At 32.4% G+C, this 14,709-nt stretch overlaps 1 protein-coding gene across 2 annotated transcripts in view; it reads right to left on the bottom strand.

Moving 5' to 3' along the window:
- LOC148280328 (pyruvate kinase-like) overlaps positions 1–14,709 on the bottom strand; it is a 39,851-nt gene that overhangs the window by 24,609 nt on the left and 533 nt on the right. The window contains exon 1 of one of the 2 annotated variants that reach the window (XM_088228545.1): positions 11,053–11,122. The exons of the other annotated variant lie outside the window; for it this stretch is intronic. Coding sequence (XP_088084671.1) covers positions 11,053–11,061 — 9 coding nt within the window. The 5' untranslated portion in view covers positions 11,062–11,122. Of the gene's footprint in view, positions 1–11,052; positions 11,123–14,709 lie in introns of those variants that run through there. 2 annotated transcript variants of the gene reach the window in all.

Here is a 14,709-nt window from a genome sequence, read left to right as displayed (position 1 = left end):
AAATAATATAGTAAAATTTAACAAAATGTATATTTTACGATAATTTTATCAAAATAATTATTTAAATTTAGCGAGTATTCTAAGGTAAAAATCCTGCAAAGGTTAAAATAAAAGGAGATTAGTCGGTCTCATGGTGTACTGGCTATTGTGTTTGCCAGGCATTAAATAAATAAATAATTGCAAAACAGTGAATATCGATCCACCGTACATATTTGTATTTGATCATGCCGTGTAGATTTTTGCCGTGGTGTGAAATGGGCCAATCATGCGATATCACGCAGTGGGCTCGTGGTTTGCACGTGCACAGCGGTCCAGTCTCCGTGAATGTACGGTGCCTTGTTTACTTTACAGACATAAAATATAACGATAGAGCATCATTATTTAATCAATCTTGCGAGATAAGACCCAATTACGTCAGTTCCATTAAATAAATACTCGCATTCATTTAAATAAACGTAAATAAATATAACAGCTTGCATATAAAGAAAGGTTCCATAAAGTCATAATATTATAATATGAGATCAAAAGTGCCAAGTTCGAGCTGCGCGCTGCGGGAAGGTAACGTAGTTCTTCACGCTTCAATAACTTTTCAAATCTTGGTTCTAAAAGCAATCACCGAACAGCCTCTATTCAACAATGTTTTGAATATGTCCAAATATTTGCAGACAGGCTGGATTTCCTCCCTAGGGAGAGTTATGCATATCTAAATTTGTTGCTATAGAGGCCTAGACTTCCATATTCCCTTCTCAAAAATGTTTTTTCTCTGTTGCAACAAATTTAGATCGTCTGCAAACATTTGGACATATTCGAAACATTTTTTAATTAATTAATTTTATTCAAACTTTGCAAACTTCAATGATCAAATTGCTACTACATAAAGATGTACACCGCCAGAGACACAATATTTCAATATCATCTTTATATATATAATTCCTATGTACGTGTGATGTCACTGAACTCCTAAACGGCTTAACCGATTTACGTGCTGTTTTCAGAGAAATATACATCTTTGCGCTGTGCGTCTTTATAGATGATATTAAAATCTTCAATCTTATATGTAAAAAAGAAGTAAGGAGCATAAATGTTTTATTCGTCGATCTACCAAGGTTGCATTCGAGGAGAATGCATTTACAAAAAAATGGAATGATGTTGTTTTTTTGTGTGTAAAAACAGTTTGTTTTTTAATGTTTACAAATAGCATTTGTTTTTTGTGGATCTCAATCAGATTTTTTCCTTAAATTCCTTATAACTTCTGACCATATTTTTATTTTTACTGGATTTTTGGTAATACCAAAATAAAATAAAATTCAATACATTTTTAAAAACCGTATTCCTACATAAGTACACCCCTCTGTTGGTGAGAAGACCGGAGTTAGACGTTTGCAAAAAGAATGCCATATTTGAAAAAAATTGATTTTACGTTGGAATTCAACCATAAACAAGAGATCGACAGCTGCCCATGCGACGATGAAACTCCTCAAGATGTCCCTCACCTGTTGATGCATTGCCCCTTTTTCAGCTTTCAAAGACAACAGCTGGTGGCGCGATGCAGAGGCCTGGGTGAAGATCTATGCGACATCCCATCGGTGATAGGTAATAAAGAACTCACACGAGAGGTAGTATCATACATGATAAATATAGCGCAGGAAATTGGTAAAATAAACCAAAGTAGGGAACAAAATGCGAACACTCCTCTAGTGGAACGGAAGGCCTGATGACTACTGCCAACAGGCCGGCTTCTCCTGAAGAGTTTTAAGTGGTTTCCTCTCCACGTGAGCAAATGCTGAGAAGTTCCTGATTAGCCCACATTAATATATCCCTCCATCAGGGATCACCCAATAGTTTAGATAAATTTTAAGATATTTAATTGCAGAAAAATCCACTTTTTGAAATATAAACCTTGTATATTATAAGCAAGGTAAATAATAAAGCAACTCCCATATAAAAAAAAAATAATAAAAATTTTTTTTTAAAAAAAACCATAAACAAGTACCTACTTAAATTCAATATTTGAATATTAACAATTTTTAGTTTTGGAATTTAATCACAAATAAGTACCTAGGTACCTACTTATCAATAAAAGCAAGCTAATGTTCGGGCAGGACAACGTCTGTCAGGTCAGCTAGTTAATGTATAAATCTGTAAATAATTTATCAATTACGGCACTACTTTGGAACAACTTAATTTGACAGCACGCGTCGAACTCCGAGTATAAACACAAACTGGTACATGATTACAACACCAGGTTTACTAGCATAGAAGGGCTAACCGTTCCTAGATATTGCAATAAATATGGCAAAAGGACACAGCAATACAGTATACCTAAAATATTTAACATGATACCAAACAATATTAAAAATATCGAGTTAAATACAGGAGTGAGACGTATTCGATAGTGTAAATCTGAGTCAAGTATAATTGATAAGATTAAGAAAGGGTCTCTGAGATGGTTTGGTCACGTAGAACGAATGGACGACGAAAGAATGGTAAAACAAGTATATATGGCGAAAATGAACGGCAACGTGAGACGAGGACGACCAAGGAAGACGTGGCATGATCAGATAAACCAAAATCTTAAGTCTGGTCAGGTCAAAAGCAGACAGAACCGAAGGGCATGTATGACAAGATGTATGAATGTGGAAGAAGCTAGGTTTGTATGCCTGGATAGATGTGAGTGGCGGTCCATGTCACAAAAATGAATGTGTTTTAAAATGCTCGTATTTCTTTTCAAAAACAAAAAAATAAATTTTTGCTTCGGCCACTTTCATGTTCAATTTATTATCTTAAAATTATTACAACAAATTTAAGTTTAACACTTAGTCTTTATTGAGATCCCAGATACCTAAGTTTAGTCTAAATTTGAAATGGCGTAATCTGCCGGTCTAAAAGTAATTATATTTTAGTAAAATAAAACTTTTAAGTATATTCATTAACAGAAATACCTTTAAAAAATATTGTTTTTATCTAATTTATGTTTTTTTATATATTATTGCGCGATTGTAAAAATACAGTCGTTTTAAAATGGCAAAATCGTATCATTTCCTCATTTTGCGTGCGTTTTACCAGACTACAGCCGTAATACACATATAAATGTCCTGAGCCCTCAAAAATGATGGCACTTAACTCGTGCCCAAACGATCAGTCGCGCCTAACACGTATTTAGTCGTTGCCAGCGAGGCGTGACGATTAGAATCGAAACTAAAATGCCTGCTTGTGTCATGAAAACGTGTAAAAACCTTTCAGATAAACATTGTAAAAAGGATTGTGTAACTTTTCATCATTAACAAAGCTTAAAACAATTAATATACAAATATAAATATTAGTTTTTGTAAACGTCAAACTACGCCTAGCGGCGCAATTCAGAAGTTCTTCTTAGTTATAGGCCTGCACTGATAAGAATACGTTTTTAAAATATTATTTTGCATTCCCCAAAATCCAGTGAAAATAAATAAATGGGTCAAAATTATAAGGAAATTAAGGAAAGAATCTGATTGGGGTCCGCCAAAAACGAATTTTGATTATTGACGTTGAAATATTAACTTTTTTATATACCAAACATGAGTATCCTCTAATTTTTCAAATCATATGTGTGATCGTTGAATGCATCTCTGGTATAAATGAACAAACTTCGTGACTATGGGTACCTTTTAGTGTCACTAATTTTTCAATTATTTTCCTTTATAGGGCGCGAGTCTATGGATTAATATGTCAATGGTGTAATATAATCTTAGAGTATAAATTTTTTACATACAATCAGAGAAAAGAACAAACAAAAACGTCTACTTTTTATAAAACATTTTTTTTGAACCGACAAAAACGAACTCTTCGGAGCAATCGTGGGATTTTGACTCACATTTTTTTTTTATTAAACTCCATTCAGGAGAAAAAAATGGCATTAATATCTCGAAAAAAAAAATAAGCCCGTTTTAGCCGTGTACCCTATGATATGAGATATGAGGATTGTATTCTGAATCTTCTCACGAGGGTAGGTAATGGTTAATTTGTGGATTTTTTTGCATGCGACTATACTTTGCTTCATATATGGCCACATCAGGGGCGAATCGTTATATAAGCGATTATGCGCAGCTTATCATTATATTTGACTATCGATAATTATGTTTTATGGTAGTTTTAACTATGGGAAAAAATAAAATAATTTATGTTTATTATAAATTAACGTCACCGTTTACATCTTCCTCAAAAAATAAATATAAACATCTTTAAGTGCACCCAGCGCCACAGCTCGTTCCCAGTGGGTGAAAGAAACTGGCCGATTACTTCAGCTAACTTCTTCATACTAAACGTATACTGTATTTTAACATCTCAAAATCGAATTGGTATTTTTTCCTCCTGAAATAAGCTCGCAGATTACAGGTGTGATTTGAAGCTTCTCTATTTGGAGAATAGCATTTCGAACATTATTTCCTAAGGACTATTTTCCTTTGATAGTATACAGTTGACATATGACACCAGTTATTTCGTCCGCCTGTCGGCGTCATAGGTAATGTTAATGCCGCTCCGCTCGGTGAATGCGTCAATTTTTGCCATTATTTATTTTTGGAAGGAATCTGAGCAAACGGTGGCGGTCACGTGGCGGTTTTTGCTGCAGTATTATTGGAAATATATCTACTGATTGTCATTGTTTTATTTTTTTAACTTTTACATATATAGTATGTATTGTACATAGAATTAAGAATAGTCCAGAAGGAGCGTAGATTCATATTTGAATACATCGCACTGTGTCCAATAATTCCCCCACTTTCGCCGCGCGCATTCGTGATGCCACCGCGTAATGTTGCACGATGGGAAAAAATATAATCATAACACAAATGTAAGGTTAAAAAAAAAAAAAAGCAATCTGTTATTTTTTCTAAAATTGTATTGTGCACGCGGAAATATTGATTGACACAACAGAGTAGATAAGTAAGGGGTCATTTAATAAGAGTAATTGAATTAATGAACTTTAAACCTTAAATATAAAACTAATTTTATTTTACATAAAACTGATATTATTATAATATCATGTTAAATAATATTTGATGTTTTAAAGATAATGTCGGTCAAATATCCACCACATAGTTGTTTAATTCGAGATCAAATTTTCATTAGTTCTCTCATTTCAAAGTAGGGTAAAAAAATATACTACCCTGGCAACACTAACGAAATGTTCATTTTGTTTCTTCGACAATCTGACAGATGGAAAAATAATTCAATTTTAAAGTCATTCATTTGCTACATACACATTCATTTGCTAATTACACATGAAATGTGATTGCATCATGTTTCTTTAAGATCCTAGCAGTATTTCTACACTTTAAAAGGACACAACACGGCATAGTTGAATTCAAATCAGGGGTTGCGTACTGAGCGACGTCTACGAAGAAACTAATGGGTCAAAACGTAAACCTACTCATTTATGAGTAGTTTAGTCGCCTTCTGTTTGATGTGCGTATGCGGTTTCTGGACTACTTTTAAATCTATAGTATTGTATTAAAATAATGGAGAATATACCTACATATACCGCGAAATTATAAATTGTTGTTTAAGTTATGGATTATTAGTCATTATTATTTTAATTAAAATTAAGTAGGTATTTCGCCTTCTGTTGTCAGCAGCTGTGGCGGAGAGATGATGATGTATTCACACAAAACCACAGAAAAAGATCCGTGTATATACATTATTAATTATATGATGTACGTACACGCGGGTACAAATTACAAAAAGATAGATAGCTCTCCTGTAAAAAAAGTCGCTGTTCGCCACTGGGCCACACTGAAGATTAAACGACAAATAAATACAAATACTTGAAACCAAATATGATGATTTTCATTTAGTTTTATAATGTCGAACTATGAAATGTCAATTATGAAACTGTTCATTTTACGTAATTTGACGTTAAATCATCAGTGTGGCCACATATAAAGCGAAGTGTAATCGCATGCAAAAAATAAAAATACACAAATTAACCACTCTATCCCCGCGAGAAGATACAGAATAGCATCCCTGGTTGGTTTCAAATAAAATGACTCGCCTACAGTCTGTATTAAATGCTGCAGCGAGACTTATTTTCGGAATCTCTAAGTTCAGTCATAACACTCCACTACTTCGGGAATCACACTGGCTACATTTTCGACAGAGGGTGGAATACAAACTCTGTTGGCTTATGTATAAATCACTGCACAACTCTGCTCCGGAATATCCAAGCGAACTTTGCATTCCAGATGAACTAGCTGACAGGCGTCTTACGCTTAGATCAGCTACGTCTACGGCGAGAGAAAATTTATTATGCCTCTACGCAAACAGCGCACCAAATTCAGTGAGCGCGCATTTGCGGTCGCAGGCCCTATGGCGTGGAACACTCTCCCTGCAGAGGTGCGAAGCTGTGAGAGTGGAGTGATGTTTGGGGAAACACTTAAAACCCACTTGTTCTCTAAATAATTTGAATAAATCCGTAGCCTGTGATAACAAATAAAATTGTTTTATTTATTTATTTATTGTGGATAACTTATATAGCGCCATTTTCGTAATAAAATACCTCAAGGGCGCTTTACATGGTGATTCTATTGTTAAGTTAATTTAATTGAAGCTTTTAAATTTGTAATTTAATTAAAATAATTTATTTTGTTGTCACGTGCTACGGATTTATTCAAATGATTTAGAGAACAAGTGGGTTTTAAGTTTTTTCCGAAACATCACTTCACTTTCACAGCCTCGCACCTCTGCTGGGAGAGCATTCCATGCCATAGGGCCTGCGACCGCAAATGCGCGCTCACCAAATTTAGTGCGCTGTTTGCGTAGAGGTATAATAACTTTTCCTCTCGCCGTAGACGTAGCTGATCTAAGCGTGAGACGCCTGTCAGCTAGTTCATCTGGAATGCAAAGTTCCCTTAGATATTCCGGAGCCGAGTTGTGCAGTGACTTATACATAAGCCAACAGAGTTTGTATTCAACCCTCTGTGGAAAACGTAGCCAGTGTAGTTCCCGAAGTAGTGGAGTGATATGACTAAACTTAGAGATTCCGAAAATAAGTCTCACTGCGGCATTCAATACAGATTGCCATTAAATAACAAATTTAAAAGCTTCAATTAAATATATATATCTATAGAATCACTTTAAGCGCCCTTGAGGTTATTATATTACGAAAATGGCGCAAAAGTTATCCATAATAATAATAATAATAATAATAAAGGCATATACCAAAATATGTATAATACACAATAATGTATTACGTACTTTTAGGAACGGTGCTGTAACTAGTAGTTAGAGATATACACATACACGTACCTTATTTAAGGTATTCTCCATCCCTGTTGTAATTTGTTGATCTTAATGACCCCCGAGGGGGTGAAATCCAGTCTTTTGTCTACGAAAATTTGGACAAACTCAAATATTGTAATGAAACCAACTGGTCCAAGAAGAAGTTTAAAAATTGGAAAATAGTTTTCAGGCGTTGCCTAGTATGTAAAATAATTCAGTCAGATTAATCTCCACACAACAATAAAGGTTTTAGCTCTTTAACTTCACTAAAATCAACAAATGGAAGAATTGAAGAAATTTGGATGTTCAAACATAGGCAAAATGGTGAATGTTACACAGTGTGTAAAGTGGACACTTAAACCACCCAATGACAGGTCATAAGCCCTGTAAATGCCTTGACCTCCATATTCCCTTATTTAAGGTATTCTTCATCCCTGTTGTAATTTGTTTATCTTAATGACCCCCGAGGGAGTGAAATCCAGTCTTTTGTCTACGAAAATTTGCACAAACTCAAATATTGTAAAAAAATATTACTCAGGATTTTTTTTAGTTTACCATGAGGAATGTTCCTCTGAATTTTCCCGGTCTGGCCCTGCATAAAGGCCGTGTATAATAACGCTAGAAAAATTTAATCGACCTAATTTGTCCCAATCGCAATTACAATTCGTGCAAATTATTACCAAGTGTTATGTCAACTCTGTAATATTCAGACTATTGCAACCGGTGATCACGTGTTCTCCATGTAGCATGTAGGTCGACCTCCATAAATAGTAAAATGCCGGCCGGCTCGCGGTTTCATTTAAGAATCATTATATTTATTTAGAGATTATAAATACGAGTAAGTAGGTATCATTGATAAAGATTTGAAGTTAGGGCGAAGCGCGGTGCGGAGTGCGGCGGGGCGATGAATTTTTCGCGCGAAGAAAAAAGTTTTTTTTAATTTACTTCTGCACTTAATGGTTTAATTTTTGTTTTTTTTTTCAAACGATTTAATTCATAATTGTAAAACTATTTTAGGCGTTTCGGAAGGGTAACAGTTTTAAAACAGCAGTTACATTTTTTTTTACCACCTCTAGTACATATAAAACTCGTATAATCCGAATGAAAACATAATTGTAGGTAATATAAATGACATTTTGTGAATTTAAAGGACGTTATTTGCATTTAATAAAACAATTAATCTAAAAAATATTAATAAGGTTCATAATTCAAAAATTAAAATTTTTTTTTAGAAAAATTGTAATTTTTGTTTCTTAATTAACTAAAATTGAGCAACGGAAAAAAATTTCTTCATTATTGGTATTTTTGATATTTTTTCTTTATTCATAACATAATATTTAAAGCGATAGGAGAAATGGGAAGCCTAAAAAAATATTTATACATAAATTGAGAACTTAAAAAAATCTAGTAGTAAAAAACCGGCATTTCACCGAACTAGTGTTTTTATCATAGCATAACATAGTGTTTCATATCGTACACTGAACTAAACTGTTATTTTCAATCATCTTTACGAAACAGCTTGAGGTGATTCTAAACGAAAATATGAAACTAATTATTCATAGATGGCGCTTTAATATTTTTTTATTGAAAATGCCATTTTTACGTTTATTTTCAATGGAAATTTTACAAAACATGGTTTGCGAAAACTTTACACTACATTGATTGTAACAAATACCATAACAATATAATTTTGGTCCTTTTCACAAAATGGTGTACAAAACAAAAAATAATCATATTTTCGTTTAGAATCACCATAGAATTACGAATAGTCCAGAAGGAGCGTAGAATCATATTTGAACACATCGGACTGTGTCCAATAATTCCCCCACTTGGACACACTTTCGCCGCGCGCATACTTGAAGTCTGCGCATAATATTTCCAGATCGCGAAGAATATAACCATAACACAAATGTAAGGTTAAAAAACGCAATCTGTTAATTTCTCTAAAATTTTATTGCGCACGCGGAAATATTGATTGACACAACAGAGTATATAAGTAAAGGGTCTTTTAAAAAGAGTAATTGAATTAATGAACTTCGAACTTAAAATATAAAACAAATTTTATTTGACATAAAACAGATATTTTATTATTATATCATATTAAATAATATTTGATGTTTTCTAGATAATGGCTACCCTGGCAACACTTACGAAATTTCCATTTTGTTTATTCGACAATCTGACAGATGGAAAAATAATTCAATTTTTAAGTAATGCATTTGTTATATACACATTCATTTGCTAATTACACATGAAATGTGATTGCATCCTGTTTCTTTAAGATCCTAGCAGTATTTCTACACTTTAAAAGAACACAACACGGAATAGTTGAATTCAAATCAGGAGTTGCGTACTGAGCGACGTCTACAAAGAAACTAATGGGTCAAAACGTAAACCTACTCATTTATGAGTAGTTGAGTCGCCTTCTGTTTGATGTGCGTATGCGGTTTCTGGACTATTCTTAATTCTATGCTTATAACATAATATTTAAAGCGATAAGAGAAATGGGAAGCCTAAAATATTATTTTATATACATAAATTGAGAACTTAAAAAAATCTAGTAGTAAAAAAACCGGCATTTCACCGAACTAGTGTTTTTAACATAACATAACAGTGTTTCATAACGTACACTGAACTAAAATGTTATTTTTAAACGTCTTCACGAAACAGCTTAAGTTTATTCTAGTCGAAAATATGAAACTAATTATTCATAGATGGCGCTTTAGTATTTTTTATTAAAAAATGCCATTTTTACGTTTATTTTCAATGGAAATTTTACAAAACGTGGTTTGCGGAAACTTTACACTATATTGATTGTAACAAATACCCTAACGATATAATTTTGGTCCTTTTCACAAAATGGTGTACAAAACAAAAAATAATCATATTTTCGTTTAGAATCAGCTTAATTTGTGAAACGGTAACTGTTATTGCTACTTTTATTTTAAAAAACCGAAATGCCCATCTCTAGTTCGTATTTGATTCGAACGTGAATAATTTATCATGCTTATCTAAGATAACACGGGCAGTCCTGATTTGTTTATTTTCATGAACGAAGTTAGTATTATGGATTAATCATGTTTATTAAAATGTTATTTGCAATGCACCTGTTTTAAAATATATATATATATATATATTAATATATATATTGTTCTACTCATAGAATTGAGAAAAGTATATTATTATTATTATTAAGAATATTTTTATAATTCTATGGTTCTACTGTTAAGGCATTAATTTTACAAAAAATTCAAACCCGACAGTTAAATTTTGTATTTTATCGTCTTGATCATAGATTATTTACGTACAAGGCAAGCGAATTAGGTATGTTCTAGTGTAGTTGTAGAGAGGTATCATATGTAGCTTCAAATACATTAATTAAAGTAAAATCTCCATTGATTAGGGTAAGATTATCACAATGTAATCATATTTTGAAAGCGCACTCCGCCCATAATTAGATGACCTCACGAGCCAATCCGTAGTGACAGGAGAAAAACTAGAACTTCCGTGCTGTCAAAATTAGCAAATAATCTCAGCAGGAACAATATTTGATGTAAAGAAAAAACTTGTAAATTCTGGTGAAAAAAAATGAGAATAAAATGCATAAATAGTGAAAATTACGTAAAGTACGCATTCAAAAATAGAACAGCGGTAAAACTTATAACTTGCGGATTTATATTTACGCGAAAAGTGCTCGAAATTTGTATAATGCGGGCGTAACATGATCATTGAAATCAAATAAACGTGTGTTTTAGCTGGAATATTGCGCATTTATAATGTTTTAATTGATCCTACCTTTGACATGATTTCGCGAAATATAATAAACACGCGGGCGGACTGACACCACTGCGGCTAAAAACGAACTGTTTTTCTCACAGGCAATGGAAACGTCATGGAAGGGCAAATGGAAGGTCACGCCAAACCGACCGGCCGACAAACGCCGCCGTGCAAAGCGAACGCAACGTACGAAACATGCATTTTTCGAAATTATATTTCATTTTTGAGGCACTGCAGCGCTTTCTATCGTATGGAACGTGGTAAATTATCTTCATAATCGTCAATAAGTAAAGCAAAAAAATCTCATATTGATTCTGTAATTTACGATACATTATCGACTTATTTTTATTTAATGAAGCACTTTAAAAGTACTAGCAATACAAATACGGGTCGTATCATGCGACTCGTATGTCGTATTTCAGATTTTAAAATTTTTCATTTCATATAACTGTCTATTTTTTGTAAAATTATTATAAAGATTGGTTTTAAACGACTTTTGAGAAAATTATTTATTTTTAATTAGATTTACAGAAAAATCTAGGTCTCGTTCCTTCCTATACTTATATGATATATTTTTTTTATGGATTAAAATCGAAAAGTATTGATGTCTGCGGATCACTGAATAATTAAAAATGTTAGTAATTTTAACTTGTCAATACATCGTATGGGGGATTATATTTTTTAGCGTACTAATATTTGAAATCAAATTGCTATCAGTTATCGGTCTGTCGTATATTGGTCGCATCGTGGCATTCGGTCGTACGTCGGTTGCGCGTTAAGTCACGTGTTGTCGCGTGTCGTTGTGTCTCATGGCTCATGGCGCACGGTGGTCGATTCTTGATTCCCGCCACATTTTAACATTTCGCAATTGTTTCCTTGCGCAGCTCCAATGTCATACAATGTCAACCTTTTACTCATAACAACCAATTGACCTCTCACAATCCGGCATTTCTTTTACGTACAGCTTCGATCTATCCGTGTTATTAAATACGGTTTCATGTTAATTCCCAATACAAAAAATGTACTTAGCTATATAAACAGCTATAAAAATATTGGGATGGTTGAAATCTAGCCAAAGCATCATCCAAAATATGATACCAATACTATATCTTAGCATTCAAATCTATCAAATAAACAAAAATGATTTTAATAATTTCAATTTAAATCTTTTTTTAAATCAAGCAGCCTGGAATATACAACAGCAGGCCAAATAGAGCCTTCTGAACAGAAAATCGACTTATAATATAAACAATGTACAGTCCATGCAAATCTTTAATCTGAGAGACAGATTTTAAATAACAAAAGTGAATGACGAAGTTTCTGAGCCGCTAAATATTTTATTGGGAGTGCCTCAAGGATCTGTTCTCGGACCGGTTTTATTTATTACATACATTAATGATATCTCAGAGAAATTAAAATATTCTAAAATAAGACTCTTTGCAGACGACGCCTTAATATATATATCAGGAGAAAATTATAATACAATATTGGACAAATTGAATCACGATCTAAAAAATGTATCTCTATGGCTAAAAATTAATTAATTAAAATTAAATATAAATAAAACAATGCGTATGAATATAGGAAACAAAAGAATGGAAGTAACTTCGTCAATTGCAATAGATAATGAAAAACTGAATGAAGTGTGTGAAATTAAATATTTGGGTGTAATAATAGATTCAAAACTTACATTTCATCAAAACACTAAGATGGTAATTTGCAAAAAAAAAACAATTTTGGGAAGAATTTGAACATTTGTTGATAAGGATTTAAGCAAAATTATTTACAAACCACTTATTAAACCACACAAATTACTGCAGCAGCATATTATTTTTATCAAACCAAAAAAATTTAAACAAACTAACCATATTGCAAAACAAAGCCTTAATAATTATTTTGGAAAAAAAACTATACACAAGTGTAAATTTGATGTTAAATTAAATAAAAGAACTAACATAATGTTTTTATATTATAAGCAAAGAATATTTTGCAATACAATAATATTTGTGTATAATATTATTAATTCTCCAAAAAAATCCACAGAATTTCAGAAAAAGATTGGTCAAAGCCAACATGAACAATACTAGCGAAAGGGTAAAAATCAGACTACCATTTAGAAAAAAGGCGAAATCACAAAATTCCGTTTTATATGAGGCAGTGAAAAAATATTTTGATGTTGGAAAAAACATTAAGAAGAAAAAAATCAAAATTTAAACTGAAGCTTAAGAAATATATGGTAAACAACTTATAAATTAAATATATGTACATTGTTATTATTATTAGAGCACACATACGAATATGTGTTCATGTGAGCCCTACTTTAAGATTTAAAAAAAAAAAAATCCTTGGCTTATGTGCAGGTGGCAATGTTTTCAAATAAAATACTCGAGTGTGCCTACTAACACAAACGAAATTTGTAGATTTACTTGGTTCACTGACAGGCACTAATGAAAAATTCTAACACATTGTATATCGTTACTATAAAAATCCATTGTTTTTTTTTATTTATTTTAAATAAATCTTTGCATTCTTATGATTTACCCAAATATTTAAATTTTGGTGGCCATTTTCAACGAGTTGTAAATAACTCACTATTAGAAAATGAAATTTAAGTTGTGGTAGAGCAGGGTGCAAACCTCGGACCTTTGATCCATGAGTCCGTGGTACTAGCCACAGGACCACAACCCGATTCAATCATTTTATAAATGTGCAAATATCGATTTGCAATCATAGATTTTTTTAAATGTGTTTTTATTTTCTTTTCTTTTAATACAATTAATGATACATTGATCACTGCAGTATGCCCACAACAAACCGCACGCCGCATCTGAAGACTGAAATCTCCTTGGTGGTGCCCACATGCAAAGAAAAATAGCTCATTGCCGAAATAGAAAAGCTGCCCAAAAGAGTTCTCTGTAATCTTGGCATCTTTGTGCTGATAGAAGAAGATAGGTAATACAATACTTCCTTTATTTGAGGATGAGAGGGAAGTGAAATTCTTCACTGACTGGAATTAAATTGATTGCACATGAGATTACAAAACTTTTTTCTGAAGCCTGGGTGTCCTGTGCTGTAACTCACCACTGAAAATGGGCCTATTCTGGTGAAAAGAAAAAGAAAAAAATGTTCCTATATCCGCAGCAGCATGAAGGGGAATCAACTATATTGAAAACAAATATTTTATAGAGATAACCCAAGGAGACTTTTAGCGTTGATGGATTGAGGGGAAAAGGAAAAGAAAACACATCGGGCACAGCAGTAAGATCTGGATGTTAGACTTTAAAAAAAAAAATCCTATTTAAATATTGTTAAGTGATATAAGAATTATTATATAGTCATATGAAACCAGGTACCTCTTACTTGTCGTATTACAAGAGGAAGTTAACGTTTATCTTAAATTTTATCTATGATATAAAATTAAGTTTTCTATATCCATTTTTTTTTCTCAACATGTTGAATTACAGATTACTGATGAATATACTTAAAATTTTCATACAAATATACACATTTTAGAATTATTGTTGAAAACTACTTATTTGAAAAATAATGTTAAAATCAGCATATAAAATATTAGGGCTATAAAGAAAACTCCAAACAAGTTATTATTATTATTATTACTGTATCGCAATGTTCATGGAATGTATAATTGAGTAACCTTTTTTCGACCTGTAAAAT

The sequence above is a fragment of the Micrasema longulum genome, unplaced genomic scaffold, assembly GCF_059751315.1.
Source record: "Micrasema longulum isolate JH-2025_06_02 unplaced genomic scaffold, ASM5975131v1 h1tg000594l, whole genome shotgun sequence".
Classification (NCBI taxonomy): Eukaryota; Metazoa; Arthropoda; class Insecta; order Trichoptera; family Brachycentridae; genus Micrasema; species Micrasema longulum.
Note: the sequence above shows the minus strand (reverse complement) of the source record. Positions and strands in the feature narration are given on the sequence as shown.